Source organism: Dysidea avara, chromosome 10 (assembly GCF_963678975.1).
Source record: "Dysidea avara chromosome 10, odDysAvar1.4, whole genome shotgun sequence".
Taxonomy (NCBI): Eukaryota; Metazoa; Porifera; class Demospongiae; order Dictyoceratida; family Dysideidae; genus Dysidea; species Dysidea avara.
This window is the reverse complement of record NC_089281.1, coordinates 9,356,575-9,377,499: the sequence shown is the minus strand read 5'-3', so window position 1 is coordinate 9,377,499 and position 20,925 is coordinate 9,356,575. Positions and strand designations below refer to the sequence as shown.

General features: G+C 39.7%; 1 protein-coding gene across 1 annotated transcript in view; it reads left to right on the top strand.

The window, feature by feature from the left end:
- Positions 1-20,925, top strand: part of LOC136236250 (apoptosis-resistant E3 ubiquitin protein ligase 1-like) — a 44,027-nt gene that overhangs the window by 15,317 nt on the left and 7,785 nt on the right. Inside the window, exons 6-22 of the mRNA XM_066026376.1 lie at positions 13-150; positions 11,070-11,307; positions 11,361-11,515; positions 11,878-12,046; positions 12,113-12,234; positions 14,112-14,201; positions 14,252-14,375; positions 14,756-14,874; positions 14,929-15,004; positions 16,103-16,212; positions 16,261-16,434; positions 16,486-16,611; positions 16,906-17,035; positions 17,097-17,155; positions 17,209-17,351; positions 17,402-17,521; positions 17,579-18,437. Of these exons, the coding sequence (XP_065882448.1) occupies positions 13-150; positions 11,070-11,307; positions 11,361-11,515; positions 11,878-12,046; positions 12,113-12,234; positions 14,112-14,201; positions 14,252-14,375; positions 14,756-14,874; positions 14,929-15,004; positions 16,103-16,212; positions 16,261-16,434; positions 16,486-16,611; positions 16,906-17,035; positions 17,097-17,155; positions 17,209-17,351; positions 17,402-17,521; positions 17,579-17,681 (2,196 nt within the window). The 3' untranslated portion in view covers positions 17,682-18,437. The remainder of the gene's footprint in view (positions 1-12; positions 151-11,069; positions 11,308-11,360; positions 11,516-11,877; positions 12,047-12,112; positions 12,235-14,111; positions 14,202-14,251; positions 14,376-14,755; positions 14,875-14,928; positions 15,005-16,102; positions 16,213-16,260; positions 16,435-16,485; positions 16,612-16,905; positions 17,036-17,096; positions 17,156-17,208; positions 17,352-17,401; positions 17,522-17,578; positions 18,438-20,925) is intronic.

Sequence of the window (20,925 nt, the reverse complement as noted above, 5' to 3'; positions counted from 1 at the left end):
GATGCTATTCAGAGAACAAGTGAAGCTCCTTTCCGGCCTGGTATGTTGGCGAGGTTCACAGGACGTTTTCTGGATGTGTCCAAATGTGAAGTGGATTGGAGCCATGATGATCAACAAGTTGTAGGTGGAACTACTGTTGTAAAAATTAAGGTACATATATACTGTACAGGAGCTTATATGACTCATGTGACTAAACACAAGTGCATGGTACAATTTTATTTATGCTCCATCAAACTCATTCACATGCTACCAGAGTAATATCATACAGTACGATAGTACTGTATAGTAGGGGTTGGTAAGAAATCATATGGTTTCGTGGATTTTTGCACCTTAAAAATGGATTTGCAATAAGTTTTACCCCAAAAAAACCACCTGGAATGCATTAGTACTGTTATAATGATGCTGTACCTTGGGTAAACGGAGCGAAAAGTCAAATGTTTCGATGTACAGTGAGTATTAAAAATTTTGAAATTCACCTACATTTCGTCTGCCAGCCTGCCTGCTGTAAGACCCGGTAGTGCTAGGTGTACGGCTCCAGAAATTTCAAACAGTCAAGGTAATGTCGTCGGATTCACGAATCTGTTGTTCCGATTACGTTCTGTCCACTGCACCATGCTGTTTGCTTTCATCATTCATCCGCTTATTTGTTCTTCTCGAAGGATAATTGATAATTGAGGCGCTTAATGGTTGCGGCACGCGCCACAACCCAAACATGTGATTTTAATGAAGTGTGAATACATGTGCGTAAGATGAGGGTGAACTGGTGTAGTACCTAAGGAGTTATCTCTAGCATTTGTTAACGCTGGATAGTTGTCTTTTTGTGAGGTAACTATAGCTAATAATGTCTTTGAGGGGCACATCTACTTCAGGATCCAGACTTCTAAAAGCGAGGGTTCCATTCTTATAATGGTGGACTCTCCAGCAATGTTTTACTGTAAAATCATCAACATTTATGCCATTAGAAATGCAGCTGAAACCTTAAACAGTTGCTGTAATAGCCTTAAAAGACAAGACGATAATTATTTTAGAGGCGCTTATTGTGTACGAAGGTGAAAGATAGTTGCTTCAAGTGATATTTATATTATGTGGAAACCAAAAAGAGTATAATATAGCTAGCTAGCTAGACAAAAAAAGTAAACAAACTAGCTATTACAAAATTTCAAAAAGAAGTAGAGGTTGATATAATATATAAATATTATACTACAAAAAGTAAGGAAACAAGATTAGATGACTACTTGCTAAAATGAGACACACTTTAATCCCTACTTTTGGCAAAATTGCCAAAAGTAGGGATTAAAGTGTGTCTCATTTTAGCAAGTAGTCATCTAATCTTGTTTCCTTACTTTTTACTGCTGGATCATTTCTCATTTCAGCTGTAACGTTTTTGAGCTTGTTTCCTTACTTTTTGTAGTATGTATATTATATCAACCCCTACTTCTTTTTGAAATTTTTAATTTTTTAAATAGCTATCTCCTTTACTCTTGTTACTTACTGTTGTGAGTGCAACTTGTAGGCAGTTTGCGAGTATAAATATAAGGTAACTTACATACAACAGCATAGCCTTATACATTACAGTGTTTTCAGCATGCAGTTATCAGTATGCATGGACTTACTGCATGTTTGTGTTTTCAGTGTGCTTTCAGTTTGTCAAGCAGAAAGTCACTTTGTGCGTGCGTTTGTCAAGCAGAAAGTCACTTTGTGCGTGCGTGCGTCCATACGTGCACGCACGCGTGTGTGTTTAGCTCATTTCCATGTGATAACATTGCCTTGCTGTCTACTTGTTGTATTTAGCATGTTGCCCTCAAATCCCCCTATATAGAATGCATACTTAGCATACTTCATTTCATGCATAGTGATTATCAACCCTTTATTAGCCCTCACTGTACAAATTGTTGCTCCTGTTAACACCCCTACTAAATCCTGATCTACCCTGTGTACTGTAAGTCACACTCATGCACTACACACATATGTGTTGTTTGTAAGTACCATAGATTGGCAGATATTTCTGGCACTAATTTGCAACAGTACTAGCATGTATTCATTGTTCTGGTAGGTAGGTTTATTGAGCAGACTATCTTGATGGAACAGTGCTAAATATGTTGATGATGTACTCTTAATAGAGTAGTCAATTAGAGCTGTGCACTTACAAGATTTTGATCACTGTTTTATAATTAAATAAGCTTTGTTTCCTGTCATTTCACTACCTGGGCTGCATCAACTTTTTTTAGGTACTAGCCGCTTAATTGGTATAATCAAATTCCACTATTTAAGCATGGTTTTAAAAATAGTAATATTTCTTTATGGAGCACATGTACTTGTGATTGTGCATGTGATTGACATTAAATTCTTATCAATTTAAGTGGGTGACTATTGATACAGTGGAACCTTTCTTATCCGGGTGGTCTGCTACATACCACCGTCCATATCAGAAATGTCCATTAACATGCTATTGTGCACTTAAATGCAAGTATTGTTGTTATTACTATCAGTTAGTGCTATGCAGTTTAGTGGGCAGAAGAAGACGTCACTATAGAGCATTCATGGTCACTCTCCTGGACTGTGAATATTCATTATCACCTAGTGACCAAGTAGTAGTTATTATTACCACCAAACAGACAAACAGCAATGTTTAGGCTTGCTCCTTGTGCTTTTATCTGAACCAAACTTCATTATGGTCAATAGACAAGCCACATGACCAATTTGGGCTGTCCAGACAATGGAGGTGCATAAAGGAGGTTCCACTGTACATAACAAAATGCATCATATCAAGCCAAATTATGATGATTGGTATGTTCAGCACTCAAAGGCTACTCAAATGTTAGTGTGTATTTGAGTGAAATAATTAGGAACTGATTATCAGTTATTTAATATTGATCACTGGTTATTGAAATTTTGTGATCGATTGATTGGTTATTCAGTGACACAATAGTCAATGTTGTAATACTCTAATAGAGCAATCACTGTCATAGATGTACTTTAATAAAGCAGTCAATTTCACTGCACATGCTAATATGTGGCCTAGCTGGTCTGGGAAAACCAGTCTTATCACCTATTTAAAAGTATTGAAAAATGCCAGTTTTAATATGCTTTAGCTTGCTAATAGAAATTTTCTCATGTTATATACCAATTCCAGAGTATCTACTATACAAGTAGCCAACAGCTTGATTTCCTGCCATTTTAGATAGTTTTAAATTCGATGTTGACTGTATCAGGCAAGCTCTAAAAGAGCTGGGTGGCAAGGGCCAGAGGAGGGCAAGTGTCTGTTTTAAGAAATTAAATAGGAAAGCATAGGGATAAGTTAGGCCAAGTTGGGCCATTCAGGTCTCAAAATTGACTGAAACAAAAGGACATTTACAGCTCAAGTCTTATTCAACACCACAGAGCTGTACAGCCACATACAACCATCTCCAGGCTGGCCAGAGCTTGTATGGACCACCACTGTACTTATGGTAGCTGTCTCTATAATTTTTATTTGTTTACATTCTCTATTAATGCATCTGTAAGAAAATCACCCAAGGAGCTAGTGTGCATGACAAAACCTGTTTCTTTGCATCATACTCTGATACTCTACATCCTAAAAATAACTATCCTGTTTTCAAAAGCTAAGCTTGGGTGTATCCATTCACTGGACTGGATTACTGGATTGGGCTACTGGACTCAAACATTTTAGCCTTTTATAGCCACAGGAGTCTTTTAAATATTACATCATTCACCACAAGACATATACTTGCACACAAGATATATAAATCTTGCGCATTATTCACAAAAAACTACACTAAAACTTTGTTATCAAAAACAATTTGCCCACCGCTAGCAACGAGATACAAGCACTGTGCACTGTTAACACTGCTAAATACATCTGTCTATCTTCTTTTGTAAAATAGCACACATTGACATAACATTCAGTCAGTTTTACACCTGCAATTATACTGAATTAATGTAGCATCGCCTAACCTTTCAGTATAGTCTGCATATTCACTATAGAATAGCCACCTCCTTGGTTTATAATGCTTGTAAATAGCAATTAGCTAGAGAAACGCTTCCCAATCTATGTAACAGGTAGGTAAGGCTACATCTTTGTTACATGTAATGTATATAAGAAGAATTCAACCTATTGATCATGAACTTATGTCATACCACTAAATAGACCACTAAAACTAGAATACAGTTAACTGTATGTGACTTGTGAATAGCAGATTCAATGATCTCCAGCATTCACCAAACTACCAGAGGACTTGTTGGTTACCAGCTCATTGCGGCTGGCACAAAACCAGTAAATGCAAGACAATTAAGACACTGGAACCCTGAGTGTGTGTGGAATACAAAGTAATCTAGCTAATCACTTTTAGTGGTTGAAAAAGGTAGTTGAGCAAACTTTATGTTAGTCCAGTATTCCAGTCCAATAGTCCAGTCCAGTGAATGGATATACCCGCTAAGCTCTGGTCCAGCTTGCAAACTTGAACAGATCGTTATACTCTAATAGAGCAGTCACTTAGTATAGCAGTCAGTTTCTAGTGTTGTTTTAATTAACTATAACTAAAACTAAATAATAGTTAGACACCAAGACCAAGGGAACTAAGCGATTTAGTAACCCTGATGGCCCGAGGCTGTAGCGTCCCGAGCGCAGCGAGGGCGCTACTAAGGGCCAGAGGGGTTACTAAATCGCTTAGTTCCCGTTGGTCGCGGTGTCTAACTTATTTAGACTATGGTTTAAAGTACATACCTTTATAGCCAGAGCATTAGGGTGGGGTGAAAGAGCAATGCAGAACAGCAGAACGGTTTCTTCCTGAAGTCCTTACAGCGCCCACAAAAATAATTATTCGACCGGTAACCAGAGTAACAGCTAGAGCTATAGTAGATATGCCGCTTAGTCTACTATTTCTCCAGAATAATTCGCAGAACACGGAGAAGAATTGTATTACAGTATTATCAAGTACTCCAGTGTACCTTTCGTGTTATAATTATTTTTCCCGTACAAAATTGCCTGAGGGCGGGTTACTAAATGAACATGTGTAGGTGACTAAATGAGCATGTCAGGTGACTAAGTGATTTAGTAACCCTCTAAATGAGCTATATCATAGTCTAAAAGTACTTTTAGTAAGACAAATATGTTGTAGTTACCTAAAACTATAACTAAAGCAAATCCATATTATAACTAAAACTAAATCTGTTTTTAATAATTTACCAAAACTAAATAATAGTTAGACACCAAGACCAAGGGAACTAAGCGATTTAGTAACCCCGATGGCCCGAGGCTGTAGCATCCCGAGCACAGCAAGGGCGCTACTAAGGGCCAGAGGGGTGACTAAATCACTTAGTTCCCATTGGTTGTGGTGTCTAACTTATTTAGACTATGGTTTACATACCTTTATAGCCAGAGCATTAGGGTGGGGTGAAAGAGCAATGCAGAACAGCGGAATGGTTTCTTCCTGAAGTCCTTACAACGCCCACAAAAATAATTATTCAACCGGTAACCAGAGTAACGGCTAGAGCTACAGTAGATACGCCGCTTAGTCTACTATTTGTCCAGAATTATTCGCAGAACACGGAGAAGAATTGTTTTACGGTATTATCAAGTACTCCAATGTACCTTTCGTGTTTTAATTATTTATCATGTACAAAATTGCTTGAGGGTGGGTGACTAAGTGAACATGTGAGGTGACTAAATGAGCATGTGAGGTGACTAAGTGAATTAGTAAACCTGTAAATGAGCCGAACCACAGTCTAAATCTAAAACTAAAAAGAATTGAGAAAGATACTAAAACTAAAAGATTTTCTTTTGCACGACTAAAACTATAACTAAAACTAAAATGTTTTCATGTTCTTAACTAAAACTAAAACGACACAGACAATATAACAATAACTAAATTTGTAACTAAAATTAATTAAGAAGAATTACTATAACTAAAACTAAAATCATTGAAGAAACTAGCTATGACTATATTTAACTAAAACTCCTGGCAATTCGTAGTTCTATTACACTCTATAAAAAAAAAGAAATAGTTCATCAAAACGGTCAATCCTCTCAAACTGTGGCAGCCGCCAGATTATCCCGCTTTGACCTTTTCGCTGCCTGCAATGTGAGAGTGAGGCAGGTCTGCAAGAGATGAATGAGCAATGTTAACACTGAGGGTCCATTCATGTGGGCAGGGAGGGCAGTGTCACATTTGCTCATTTCACTCATGTAATCATGATTTAACTTCAGGCCCTTTGGACCCTTGTCAAATCAACAATTACATTTTGTGAGATTCGCTGCATGTAACACTGGTAGACTTCAAAACCCCTGCAAGAAACTCACCTTATTAATCACACATACACATTACAAGGCATGTGAAAATAATTATATATACACACACACACACACACACACACACACACACACACACACACACACACACACACACACACACACACACACACACACACACACACACACACACACACAAAGTAATGTACCTCTGCATAGAATAACCTTAACCCCTCCCCTCCACCTTAGCAATAGCATGTGCCATTCATAAAATTGTGTATGCCATCTTGGCTACCATATAAACCATCCGGTTACCATAGATATACCATAACGGTTACCATTTATTAAAGACACATTTGTTTACAGGAATAATTATGTCATGGAGCAACAAACCAATTACAAATACAACCACAGAGATGACGCAGTCAGTTCAACACTTTGGAGGCATAGCCATCATCTGCGACTGGTCTGTAGTAAAATCACTTGAAAGTAGAATTTTTGACTAGTCTACTGTCTGTAGGATATCACTAATCTGTACACCCTTCCTCAGTGCTGCTGAACTTGATGTTCCTCTGACTGAATATGCCTTGAATGTCTTGGTATCAATGCCTGCTCCTGATAGCATCTCCTTGATCCAATGAGCCAGCCGTTGGGATGTGACTGGTTTATGGGGTTTTACATACAAAAGAGAAAGCGGTTGTGGATTGTTTGGGGTTAACTGGCAAAATGGTCTCATACTGACAAAGATATTGGACCACACATAAGCTACTATCTTCTGTAAATGCTCTGAAGAAGCATTCCTTTGGGGAGCTGCCCACTTTGCGCTTCTTAGTCAGAGAAGCTAGCATAAACAGCACACCTTCAGGTCTGAAATATATGAAACGTAGGTCCATCGCTTACAGTTCTGACGTTCTACTAGCCAGGATTAAAGCCATCAGGTGGGTTAGCTTTCCTGATAGTGTCTTGAGTGACAAATTAGCATTGTTTCCCAATCCTTTGAGGTGTCGCACCACTAAGTCAACATCCCATGTGCAAGTGTATCGGGGTCTCAGAGGCCTGGAGTTATAAATTCCCCTTAGAAGCTGTGAAACTAATGGGTGCTGGCCTATGGGAGATCCCTCTAGAGGTGCATGGGTCGATGAGACTGCCGACCTGATGACATCAATGGAGCGGTACTCAAGACCATCCATAAACAATTCGGTTAGAAAGTCTAGAAGGTGCTGTATCCCACAATAAATGGGATCGACTTTCCTTGAATGACACCAACTATACCAATGTTTTCAGCCTGATTGGTAGGCTGTGTTGGTTCCTTTGATCCAGCCTGCGGCCAGCAACTCTGCAGCTTGCCCAGAAACTCCGATTGAAGTGTGTTGTCTCCAGTTACTTTGCAGGCGGCAAGACAAAGAGTCTTCTGAGGATGCGGTTGATTGTTGTAAGCTCTGGTGTTTGGGCAGGAGGATTGGAAGATCCACAAGCAGTTCCAGCAGGGCTGGGAATCATGGTTGAGTCCTCCAGCATGGAGTTATCAACAACACTGTGCACCTCTCTGTTCTGATCTTCTGGAGGCTATCAGAACAAATGGAGGAAAGGCATAGCCCATCAGCTCTGACAGGCTGATCTGTAGTGCATTGGTTGCCATAGCAAAGAGGTCGGGTCTCCAGCTCACGTATTTCTCTAGCTGGTTGTTGAGCCATGAAGCAAATAGATCCACCTGAAATGGCCCAAACATCTGGCACACGCTTCTGAACACCTCTTCGTCTAGTTTCCATTCTGCTGAGGTCTGTACCAGGCGAGACTCTCTGTCCACTACCCAATTGCTTGTTCCAGGTAGATACTCTGCCTACAAGGTTATTCTCCTCTGCAGACACCACTACCATAGATGGCAGACTTGTTCGGTTAGACTTGGGGAGTGGGTCCCCCCAATCCTGCTGACATAGAAGCTGTTGTCCATTCGATGGTGGACATGTATGTTCTGTTTGTCTTTTGTAAAGGACTGCACTGCAAAGGAGCCCACTAGAAGCTCCAGATGGTTGATGTGGAGACTCCTCTCCACTGGTGACCACAGTCCTCCCATGCGCACACTGTTGCAGACTGCTCCCCAACCTGTCAGGGAGGTATCTGTGTCTATTGTCATGTCTGGTACCTTGGGGTGGACATCTCTGCCATTCCACAAATGTAGCTGGGAGCTCCACCACTTCAACTTCTCTATATAGAGTGGATCTAGGGTCACCAGGTCGTCATACGATGACGACCATCTGAGTGACTGGATCTTCAGTTGCTAAAGACTCCGGTACCATAGTGGTGCTGGGAACACTGCCAGGGTAGTATCACACATCTTTCCCAGTAGCTGAGAGAGACTTCTGAGGGATACTGTCTGTTGAGACAAGAGGCTCCAGGACCTGCTGCATTGGGGAGGAATAGCTTCATGGCCACTGAGTCCACCTGAAAACCCAGGAATCCGATCTGCTGGGAGGGCACTGGTTGGAATTTCTCCCTGTTGATAGTGAAGCCCAGCAACTCCAGTAGTGACACTATGTGGTTCACTTGGGATTGTAGAATCACCAATGACTGGTTCATTATCAGCAGGTCATCCAGGTAGATGACGGTTCTTAAGCCCTGTCCAGGCCATCACAAGTTTCTGTAGCTTGGTGAAAACCCTTGGAGCACTGGTCAGTCTGAAGGGCAAGGGCGTGATTTCATAAGTGTTTCCCATCCATGTGAAACGGAGGTATCGTCAGTGTTCCTGGCAAATGCTCACTGATAGGTACTGATCTTTCCTAGCGTTGATCTTGACCACTGCCTGCTTCTGTATCAGTGTCTGTATCTCCTCCTCTATTAGCTGTTGTTCTGGAGGTGACTTGGCCATTGTGTGAGATGGAAGAGTCTGGAACAGGGGATGGGAGAATTCCAGATGATATCCTTTCACTACCTCCAGCGTCCAAGTATCTGAGGTTATCTGTTCCCGGCTGTGCAAAACAGTGGGTTACTCTGCCTGCTGGTGGTAGTGCAGGCTGTGAAACTGTGCTCACAGAGGATCCTAGCAAACTTATTTGGAGGGATTGGCTTGGGCCGAGCGGCAGGGGGGTTGACCTCTTGGTTTCTGCTGATGTGACCTGTATTGCTGGTATGGCCTGTTGTACGGCTTGGTGTGGTGCTGGTGCAGAGGCACCTTTTGATTTTTAAAAAACAGCATAGGTCTGTCTTGTCATCATTCCAGGCTCTCTTGTGAGATGCCTGCTCTATGAAGACTTTGGCCAAAGCTTTCTGGGTCTCTTGAGGCTTTCTCCAGGAAGCCAGGTCCAAACAACTGGTCCTCCCTCTTCTCTGTGGCTAGTGCCTTTAGATTGGCGTTAATCCTGGCGAATGCTATCTTTCATCTCTCCAAGTTGACGGCATTTGATGGACTCCCAAGGAGGACAAGGGCACATTGGGTGAGTAGCAAAGTTTCCTTCTTGGATACCTCAGCCTGGGGATTGGTTAGGTCTGACCAGAGACACATGAGGGGTCCCGACACATCCAAGAGAGCCTCCTGCAGCTTGTACATAACTTTCTCCTGGCCATAATGGGGGTCCTTCCCATTGCTCTTGAGCTGCTTGACAATGTCATTGTCTAGTATTGGGACCACAAGGACTGGGGTGTTTGGCTTTGGGAAGTCGCTAAGGATCTCATTCCTTTTGCTGTCAGGCAGACAACAGTTACGTAAATATTTTCTTTAAGAAACTAACCATCATCTCTGACGGGGTCCAAGCAATGGCGCTTTGACTGTGGGGTCGAATTCCACAAACTCCAAGGCTTCGCTGTTGTCTAGGAGTCCCACAAGGTCTTCGTTGACAGACTTAGGATCCTTACCGGTCTCTAGATCTGTGTCACCAGAACTGGGGGCGAGTTGCTGTTGAGAAGATCCCTCCATGTGAGGGCCCGCCATGCTTGCGCCAAATGCCAGGTTCCAAGGTGCAAACATTGGAAAGGGGCACCACATTTGTGGTAGAAGACCACCTCCACCTGTATCCTTCCCACTAGGGGTCAGGACGGAAGGGTCAGGAAGTCCGAGCTTCTTTAGAATCTCCGAACGCTTCATCAGGTCCTTGAGAATATCATCTCCGTCTGTATTCTGAAGCTGTTCGTCCACCAGAGGGTCTTGCGAGGTGTTATCATCCACCACTTGGCTCACCATCTTCACGAGCTACAAATGTTGTGCAGCAAAAGAAAAATGCAGGATAACCTGGCAGCCGCTGCAGTTTGAAAGGATTGACCGTATTAATGAACTATTTCTTTTTTATAGAGTATAATAGAGCTACAAATTGCTGTATTTTGTGTGTTTGCAAAAGAAATACCAGTGTTATATGCAGCGAATCTCATAAAATGTAATTATTGATGAAAATGGCCATGACTAGCTAAAACTAAAAGTCCTTACTAAAACAACACTATCTTTTTCATACTACTGTAGGTATTATTACGTATTATATTCTCTTGAACAGTATGGTAGCTACACACTGTATATGCCTTGCCCTGGTGTTAGGTTGTCCCGTTGGCACATGTACTTGGTTGTATGTGACACAGTCCTAGATAAAATGTAAAATAAATAAATAATAAATAGATCTTCAAGCTGCCAAATGATTTTAGTGTACAGAGATCTGAATGTATAGAAGCATTAGATTGTTGCTGTTTATATACTTAGTGGTACGATGTAACTTAACTGGTTATGACAGAGAGCTGAGTAAACTACCACTGGAGAGAGCAAATTGTTCAGCATGGTTAAATAACTTTGTTGGAGTGGCTGGTTTACATGCTGTTATTTTAGGATGTGTATTATATCTCCTAGTTTAAAAACAGAAATGGAAATCCATACAAATTGGCTCACTCTGACAAGTTTGTGTGCCTCATTAAGCACAAACCAACAGCTACAGAAATTTCTCATGCTGTGGAGCCTTCTACACTTGTTGAGAGTGATGAAGCGACAATTTCTTTCACAACTAGATTGTCAGGACAGTATACTGTGCAGCTTAAAGTCAGTAACAGACATATAGTGGGTTCTCCTTTCACTAGAAAATATTTAGCTGGTGAGTGTTATATGGAGTGTGCTAAGTTTATAATATTATTTGCTGTTTTCTAGGTCCACTTGATTCAAGCAAGACAGTTTTTTTACGCTTTAGTAATACAATAGTATTAATTGCTGGCTTATATCACACTATTGCGATTGAAGCTAAAGACTGTTTTGGAAATACTGCCACTGTTGATCAGTCAAAGTTAGACATTGAAATAAGAAAGGTAAACTGTTTGTAGTGTGTGTGTGTGTTTGTGCTGGTTAGAACTTTTATTCCTATCTACTGTACAGTACCTAGTATGATTTACTATGGGCAAATGCCAACTGTCAAGATCAAGGGACTTTGGGTCCCCATGCATGAAATGAGCCTATAGAGATACACCAGTCAGAATTTCACTGCATGAGTAAGGGTCAGTTATGCAAAAATCAGTAAATCAATTGGTTATTGCTGAGGATGATTAATGATCATAATGATCAACTATGTATATGCATGCTACCACCAATTATATGCATAATTGGATCACTTGACCACAAAATTGTATACAGTTTTGGGTACATTGTTTTATGACATCATTTTATCTTATAGAATGGTTACAATGGAGCTATGATTAATCCAGAATTCTTTGCTGACATGAATGCTGCCTCTAAATATGACTTATTCTTGAAGGTGGAGCAAGTTGGCTTTTATGTTGGACGAGTAAAGTATAACAATGAAAGGATTGGACCAGCATGGTTCAAGTTGATCAGTCTTACTGGTTAGTAGTGTACATATGTGTACAGGTCGTGTACAGGTGTTATGTTTTGTTGCACACTATTTGTAGCTGAAGATATGAACAAGGTGGACAAGTTCATTGCAAAGAGAAGTCACAACTTGTGGTTTGAAGCAAGGATGATAACAGATGATCACAAGGATAAGAAAGTTTACTGTTACATATCTCCAAAGGTAAAAGCAATGCAGATTAGAAGTAGGTTCATATATTGCTTGGGAAAAAAGACCTCCCATGGACAACCATTTTGTGTAGGTCACAGTTTCTATATCATACACTATGATAGTAGTGTATAGTAGGGACCACAAAGGAGTGGGCGTGGCCCACGAAATAATATCACCCAAGAACAGCCTCAATTTCCCCTAACGACGATCAGGCAGTATTGGTTAGGTGAAACTAAGCCCAAACAAGCTTTCAGATCGACCCAAAACGTTTTCAACAAGTTGCTAAAAGTAATTTATTTAACGAAATTTTCTACTGACTGAGTAGTAAGTAAGTAACTGACTGACTGACTGATGCCTTCAGACAAGCGTAACTTGATAACGGCTAAGGCTATGGGCTTGATTTTTTCACTGTTTGACATCGCTTTGGCCCGACAGGTGCCTTTTGGCATACCACAGTACATGCAATGAATGCATTCTTCATGGACTTACCAGTGTCCTCCATTCATCTTTGCTGACAGCGAAAAGTGTTGATTTGGCGATAGCACATGGTGGCTTCCCTTCGTAATGGAAATCGTCCGTATTTGTCATAGTGGCTATTTTGATATTAGAGGTGCTTTTCAAACAGTTCTTGATTCATACTGCTGTGTAACGGGTTGAACATAGCTGACAATGAAGCGTAATGGATACTTCACTTTTCAGACGATAATTGATATAACTGGGGGGCGTGGCACCATTTCTTTCTTTCGGTATGCATGGATTGCAGAGGTGCTTTTCCAACAGTTCTTGATTCGAAATGCCTGGTAACGGGTTGAACATAGCTGACAACGAAGCGTAATGGATACTTCACTTTTCAGACAATAATTGGGGTGCACGGCGCCATTTCAGATGCGGTATGCGTGGGTTCACCAGTCATAATTATTATTTGAAAAAAAAAAGTTAACAAACAAGTACACAGAAAAATTTGGAAATTTCAACTAGAGTAGGGACCATAACACATCGATACAAAGTACTGAAACAAGCTGGAGTAGCACACGACATTAATTCATAGTAAAACTATAAGTGTTATATCCCTACTGTGCATTTCCATTATGGTATCTTGAGCACAGTAGGGATGTAAAACACTTCTTATAGTTTTACTGTGAAATAATATCGTGCACTACTCCAGCTTTTTTCAGTACTTTTTATCGATGTGTTATGGTCCCTACTCTAGTTGAAATTTCCAAATTTTTCTGTGTACTTGTTCAGTAAAGAACTCATACCTTTATTGCTGTACTACTGCTGCCATTGCTTTATTTATTGTTTTTTTTTTATGGCGGCAGTCTTATTCATGCCAAGTATTATTCTCCATCCTCTTCACCAGTGAGGGCTACATTCTAAGAATTGCACTTGTGAACAATGTGAAATCCATGACCACATCGTGCAAAGCCCAGGAAATTGGATACTGAGAATAAATGAGTTGTCATCCAATAGGTAGCTACAGAATTTTTATTCAACTAGGGATCATAAGAAAAAAGAGTAGTGAAACAAGGGAGGTTGCCTATACCCGAAGATATACTAGTGGACACTTAGACTAAATTAGGGATTAAATGTCTACTAGTATAGCTTCTTGTTTCACTACTTTTTTTTCCCTATGATCCCTGATCAACCTTAAAATTCCTAATTTTTCTTGCACTTGTTAGTTATTGTCATCAGCAAATGAAACTACTAACATCGTTGACTGTCAAGGTGCATGGAAATATGTTTTATGATAACCGTTTCCGAAGCTATAGCTATGTATATCAATTTAGCATGCAGCCTTTACACTGCAATCACATTGGAAGTGTACTGTAAGCCATGCTTGACAATAGATTAATCAATGTCTCATACTTCATCTGTCTCTCTCTTTCCAGCAACTGCAGATCAAAGAATACATGAAACTGTTATTGCTGTATATTCCTAAAAAGAGGGTATTTGCATCTCGTGTGTGCCCTCTTACAACCGTAAGAAGCATGACTTATGTATTACTGTTATAGCTATCTCATGTGTGTAGTTTGAGTTCTGTGAAGGTGATATGTTCAAGATAGATGATGGTTATCGTCCACCAGTCACTTTATCTTCCAAAGATAGGTTGATCATTGCTGCAACTTTCTCCAAGTATATTCTAAGTAATGTTGGTAAGCCTTAGTATAAAACCAATTGTACTGTACTGTAGGTAGACATATTAATTCTGATGCATATCCCATAGATAACCATAATGGGTGTGGAACCTGTTAATCACTTGAAATGACGACACCTGCATAATAGGGACACTTGGTAATGGTCCCCCTTATCATGTGAACTGACCTGACACTTTTTGGTTAGTCCCAAGGTGTCACATATTCAATCAGTGTAAACTATCTTCATCACAAAATAAGTCATCTTTGTGATGATGTCAATAGCTCACCTCAAAAACACTAGTTTTCAAATGGAACTTAAATTCCCAGTATCATTGTACTACTATTGCTCATACAGTACATTAGATCGAGTCAATGTCATATATCTGTTGTATGCTTAGGAGGTTCAGAGAAATTTCAAGACAAACAGAGTTATTTCTACAAAGAGGTTTGTCAGCTTAGTAAGTCTGCTCGTGATGAAAAAACCATCGAAGTTAGACGCACTAATCTCCTAAACGATGTATGTGTATTGGTTGAGTGAAGGTTACTATATATTAGTGCTGTAATTGTGCAGGCTATAAAGGCAACTGAACATTTCAAGTTTTCTGACTGGAGGAAGAAATTTGTCATCAAATTCAGAGGAGAAGAAGGTATCTATACTTAGTACAAAATACAACCCCTAAAGTTAAGAGTGTTCATTGATACATGGGAGATAAGACAAAATTAAAGAAGTTTCCTTTATAAATGTACTAGCTAAGCCTGTCACTACTTAGTACATTGTTGAGCTACTGTATAACTGCCAAGTACCTAAATTGTGTGTTAAGGTATCATTTGCAATATAGTTACATGTGAGTATAGATTACAAAAAGTCATTCTGCTGTTTGTACACACCATATGCAGACAACAGTGACAATAAATCCAGCCATGAAACTACAGTGAAAGCTCTATAATTTGACGCTCATTGAGACAAAAAATTGTGTCAGATTAGTGAGGATGTCATCAAGGTAGAAAACTATGTCAGATTATAGTGGGTGGTATTCTGGCACTACAGAGGTATCAGATTAGAGAGGTTTTACTGTATAAGAACCCCTAGTCAATTCCTGAAGGACGAAAATCATTAATGTGTCACAGAGTAGTGTTGTTAAGGAGCTGCAATGTTTACATCACAGTTTTGCATGTTGTTATAAATTCTGTGAGTAGGCAGATAATGTTGCACTGCATGTACATAGAGCAGTAGTCAGGGTAAATGTAAACAACTTGTTTTAGCTATATGAATTTTAGAGTATGGAGTTTGTCCTACTCACCAAGCAATGGCCACTAAACTAAACAGCACCTTAGTAACTACCATTAATGTTACAATGGCCATAGTTAGTATTCATATTCTAATAAAAATCGTACGGTTTTACCAAACGCAACTGATTGTGCGATCATTATGACGTAATGGATGACAATGATAGTCAGTCACAGAGCCACGCATATTGTGTCAGCTAATGCAAGCTGTGACCACCACACCTTACTATTACATCATCCCTAAGTAACTCCGTTACATATCATTTCCACTTTAGAAATAAGTGTGTGAGGTGGTGGATCGGACCTATGTCATACTTAATCATCCTGCAGTTCTTGGTGAAGTATATTTTTTGAAAGCTCTACAGTGTTTCGCTTTCCAGTCATTTACTTCATACACAGTTTATACCAAAGCCATTTACTAACTAACAAATTACAGATTTTAATTTTGTTCCTTTCAGGGCTGGACTGGGGAGGAGTGAGTAGAGAATTTTTCGAACTCTTGTCAGTGAAATGTTTTGACTGTTCTAACAAACTGTTTCACAGATTTAAGGACGACCACCAAGCTTTGGTTAGTCTAATGATATACATGATTACTTGTGAATATGTATCACTTTAGGTTCTGCCAAATCGATGCAGAGTCAGTGGTTTAAAACTGAAATATTATAAATTTGCTGGTTGCCTTGTTGGTAAATGTCTATACGAATCAGCTGTTTCCAGTCCGCTGTTAGTGAAAGCAAGATTTGCTCGTTCTTTTCTAGCTCAAATAATTGGACTAAAAGTCAATTACAAGGTAATTCCAAGTATTGGTACTCTAATTATTATTCAGGCTACCTTCTTTTAGTACTTAGAGAGTGACGATCCAGAGTTGTACAAAACAAAGGTGTGCTACATTAAGGATAATGACATTGCTGGGCTTGGTCAAGTATTTGCTGAAGAGGAATATACTGATTCCAGGTGTGAGCCACAAGTAAGCAAGAAAGTAATTTAATAAATCACCATAATACACCAAGCCAGTAGTTGAGATGGAAGTTTCATTGTAACTTCTAAGAAAAGCTGTTTACTTAGTATCCATGGCATATGGGAGGGAAATAGGTAGTTTCATGGTTGTTGAAGCAGAAACCTTGGATGAATTCTGTATTCAATATAGATTTCCCTATACAACAAAAATAAACTATTTTAGTGCTTGGTTCGTATCCATGGATACATCCATAAATACATCAGCATTAGTATTTAGAGCTACAGTACATCCTTCCTCTATTAGATGATCCCACTTGTACCAAATGGACAAAACATTGAAGTCACAAATGAAAATAAGATGAGTTATCTCAACCACTTAGCTGAATACAGATTGTGCAACAGAATTGAGGATGAAATACACTCCTTTTTAGAAGGTACAGTATATGATAGTATATTTATACAGTATGATCATTGCAATGCCTGGAATATTTTAAGGTTTAAATTCCATCATACCTGATGAATTGTTGTCCATATTTGATGAGACTGAACTTGAGGTAAAAGTGTAGATATAAAAGTAGTTATGAATAGTGTTGCGTCCTTTGTGTAGCTATTAATATGTGGCACAAATGATTTCAACTTTGATGAATTAAAATCACATACAGCCATAAATGGAGCAGGATCTTCTTTCAACAAAGTCATTTCATGGTTTTGGACCATAGTTAGCAATTTTACACATGAAGAAATGGCAAGGTAATTAACTCTTGTTGCTATATGACATTTTATTACATTTGTTCCTCCAGGCTACTACAGTTTACAACAGGTTGTTCGCAGCTCCCTCCAGGGGGGTTTAAAGACCTTACTCCAAAGTTCCAGATCTCTCCTGCGCCGACATATGGGCAGCTACCTACTGCCCACACCTGGTATGCAGTTATGGTACACATATTTACTAACATATGGTTGTGGCTTTTATTTTGCAGTTTCAATCAGCTGTGTTTGCCAGACTATGACTCTTATGAACAATTTCAGCATTGCCTTATGTTAGCGATTAACGAAGGTTCAGAGGGGTTTGGGTTTGCGTGATCATTCATTTGGTTGTATGTACAATTTTAATGAAATTAATCTATGGAACCCATCCAACCGGTAGCTTAGGTGACTTCACCAATGTATGGTATCTATATAGATGATCGCATGCACACATGCACATACTTTTACGTACGATTTCTTCGGTTGCTCCCTTCAACTGGTACACTAGCTGATACAGTAATACTCATGGAAGAAGAAACTGGCACTACTTCGCGGGTACCCCCGCGTCGGACACGGGTGGGCATTGTTCAGAAATTTAGTGATACCGATAGTGGTAGCTATCGAGGGAGCGGAGAAGCCTCTTTAGAGAGAAGGGAACCTACACGCGATGCTTTTCTAGCTCTACATCGTGCTGTTCTTCGAATTCCCAGCTCGGTTGAATTATCGGCTTCGTCAAGAGCGTCGTCCCAAGAATCGCTTGCTAATCCTACTGCTGTAGCACGATGGTCGGAGAGATTCGAAGAGGCCTTTCAGTCTGAAGAAAGTCTTGACAACACTCTTGATGGACCACAGGAAGAAGAAATTGACAAGCGAAGAAGAGCTAGTGCTAAAGTTCTTAATGGCCATGGCTTGCCGCCTTCCGAATCTAACACTCCAATTCTAAATATGCTCTCCCCTGATTGTCGCTCCATCACCTCGGAGAGTTTAACTGGATTTGAATTTGCTATGATGAATAGTAACAGAACCACTTTAGACCACTCTGCAACAAATGGAAAATCCGAGGGGAAAGCTACACGTCGTGAGGACAGTGTGGTGAGTTATCTATATAATATATTGATAGCTAGAACTGCTCAACCATTCATTTATGTAGAGGTCTTCCAAGAAAGTAGAAATTTATAGGACGTCGTCCTAGCTTCATCATTTTATATAGCCACGATATTTTACAGAACACTGGACGTATTTAATAGTTATACCATGGCTGCGAGGGATTTGCTGATATATATACACCCAAAGCCCGAGGGCTGCGGGTGTATAGTATCAGCAAATACCAAGCAGCCGTGGTATAAGTGATATATATCACTTTAGTCTCGCGTGGCCAGACCGCTTTTTTCTCTTTGTCATTGGGTAGGGAGAAAAAAGGGTCTGGTCCGGTTTGAATCCCACACTCGTCTTGACACTACCCGGATAATTGGGTAGTGTTAACCAAAGAAACATGATACATTTTGTATGGATAACGTTCTGATGGCTATTAGCCCACGCTATTAAAACCACAATCGATCTTCAGATGCTACTGTATAAAACAAACGGGATGAGTTCTCAGTGGTTCTTTCACCTATTAGGTGAGTGCACCCCAAGTGATATTAGTCTCGCGTGGCCAGACTGCTTTTATCTCTTTGTCATTGGGTAGGGAGAAAAAAAAATGCATCACGTTTCTTTGGTTAACACTACCCAATTATCCAGGTAGTGTCAAGATGAGTGTGGGATTCGAACCGGACCAGACCCTTTTTTCTCCCTACCCAATGACAAAGAGAAAAAACAGTCTGGCCACGCGAGACTAATATCACTTGGGGTGCACTCACCTAATAGGTGAAAGAACCACTGAGAACTCATCCCGTTTGTTTTATACAGTAGCATCTGAAGATTGATCGTGGTTTTAATAGCGTGGGCTAATAGCCATCAGAACGTTATCCATACGTTAAAACATCATTAATACGTTACCATGCTTCAACATGCAATATTAGAAAACTTGTGATTGTAGGATGGAGTTTATATTGTTACATTTTTGTACTAAGTTAAGCCAACTAACTTAGCTATTGGGACAGTAAGTAAGTTATTATATTAAGTTAAGTACTTAGGACTGTAAGTTACTAACCTATTTCAACGTAGCAGTAGTAGCTTTGCTGTTCCGTGGTCTGTTCAAAGGCTGATACGCGGTGGGTAAAAATACGCATCCACGATCGCCCAAACAATTATTTTGTGCCTTCATTATCCTTTAGTAACAACCAACTAGTCTATCTTATCAAAACTACTCAGCTTAGCAACCACTACAAATATGAGACCCACAATACAAAGCTCTATATATGTCGCTCAATATAACGAGTCAAAGTGCATCGATTCTTTGAACTGGCTGGGTATCAAAGTCATTGGCAAACCGCTTTCCCATGATATTGCCCAGGCAATATGCGAGTTAAGCATCGAGCAGCACCTCTGAACGCCCACGCTAAAGTGGTATATATCATTATAACTTGGTACATGTATTAACATTTGAAAGCTGCTGGTGCAATGAATGAATGTGTACACTGGTATTGTTAAGCACTATTATGACCATACTGTCTGTGGAGTCTTAATTGTGGCAATTCGTGTACTTGCCTAAAACCTTGAGCTCTTGGTGATAAAAGCATACTTACGACTACTTTCCTTGAAATATAGTGCTAGATGGTACAAGTGTGTCCATCCTTCACTGTTTCTTGAATGACCATAACTAGATGTCATTTTAAAATAATTAATACATCCATAGCTTAGCAGTAAGACTATTATTTTTTCACGTTTTCCAATATTACTCGTAGAATATCTACATGATGTAACAGTGTCCCATAAGTTTCGGATTCTTTGCATTCTCGGATTCTTATGAAGACCTCTATATACATAGTTTAATTATTTGCACAACTGCAATCACATTCAACAGGACTACCGACTTCTTTCATAGTCTTGCATAGCCAGACCTTGTATGCACCAGGTGCTTATTGATTTTTAGAGTATAAGCGCCCAAATCAATAAGCACCTGGTGGAGATAATCATTTCATCTCGTGATTTCAAAGAATCGCTGTTGTACTAATACAGCATTGACACCTCCTAATATTCTAAGGACAAATTGTACATAGTACCATACCAGGAACATTACAAGCCTTCTTGGCATGCTGCTTTCCTAACTAAGTTGTGTAATCACACTTCATAGGGTTATGTTGCTTGACCAACCTCCTCTGCATTGTAAATAAAATGTCTAGGACTAGTTGGTCCTTCTACTGTAACTCCTTGGCAAATTGAATATTAGTAGATACGCAGATGTAAAATTATGTAGCCAAATTTGTACTATTACATGTAGCAGCCACTTTTATACCATTTTGAGCCAGTATAGATGATCATAGTCGTGGAACAACCCCCACACAATGTCAAGCTAAAAGTTTGTTGGTTAAACATCTTAATTTGTGAATGAACCTTGGTGTCTAAATGCTAACTTATAGGTGATAGAGAAACTTCTGTAGCTAGGTGAATGGCATTAAGCAATCAGTTACACAGAGCC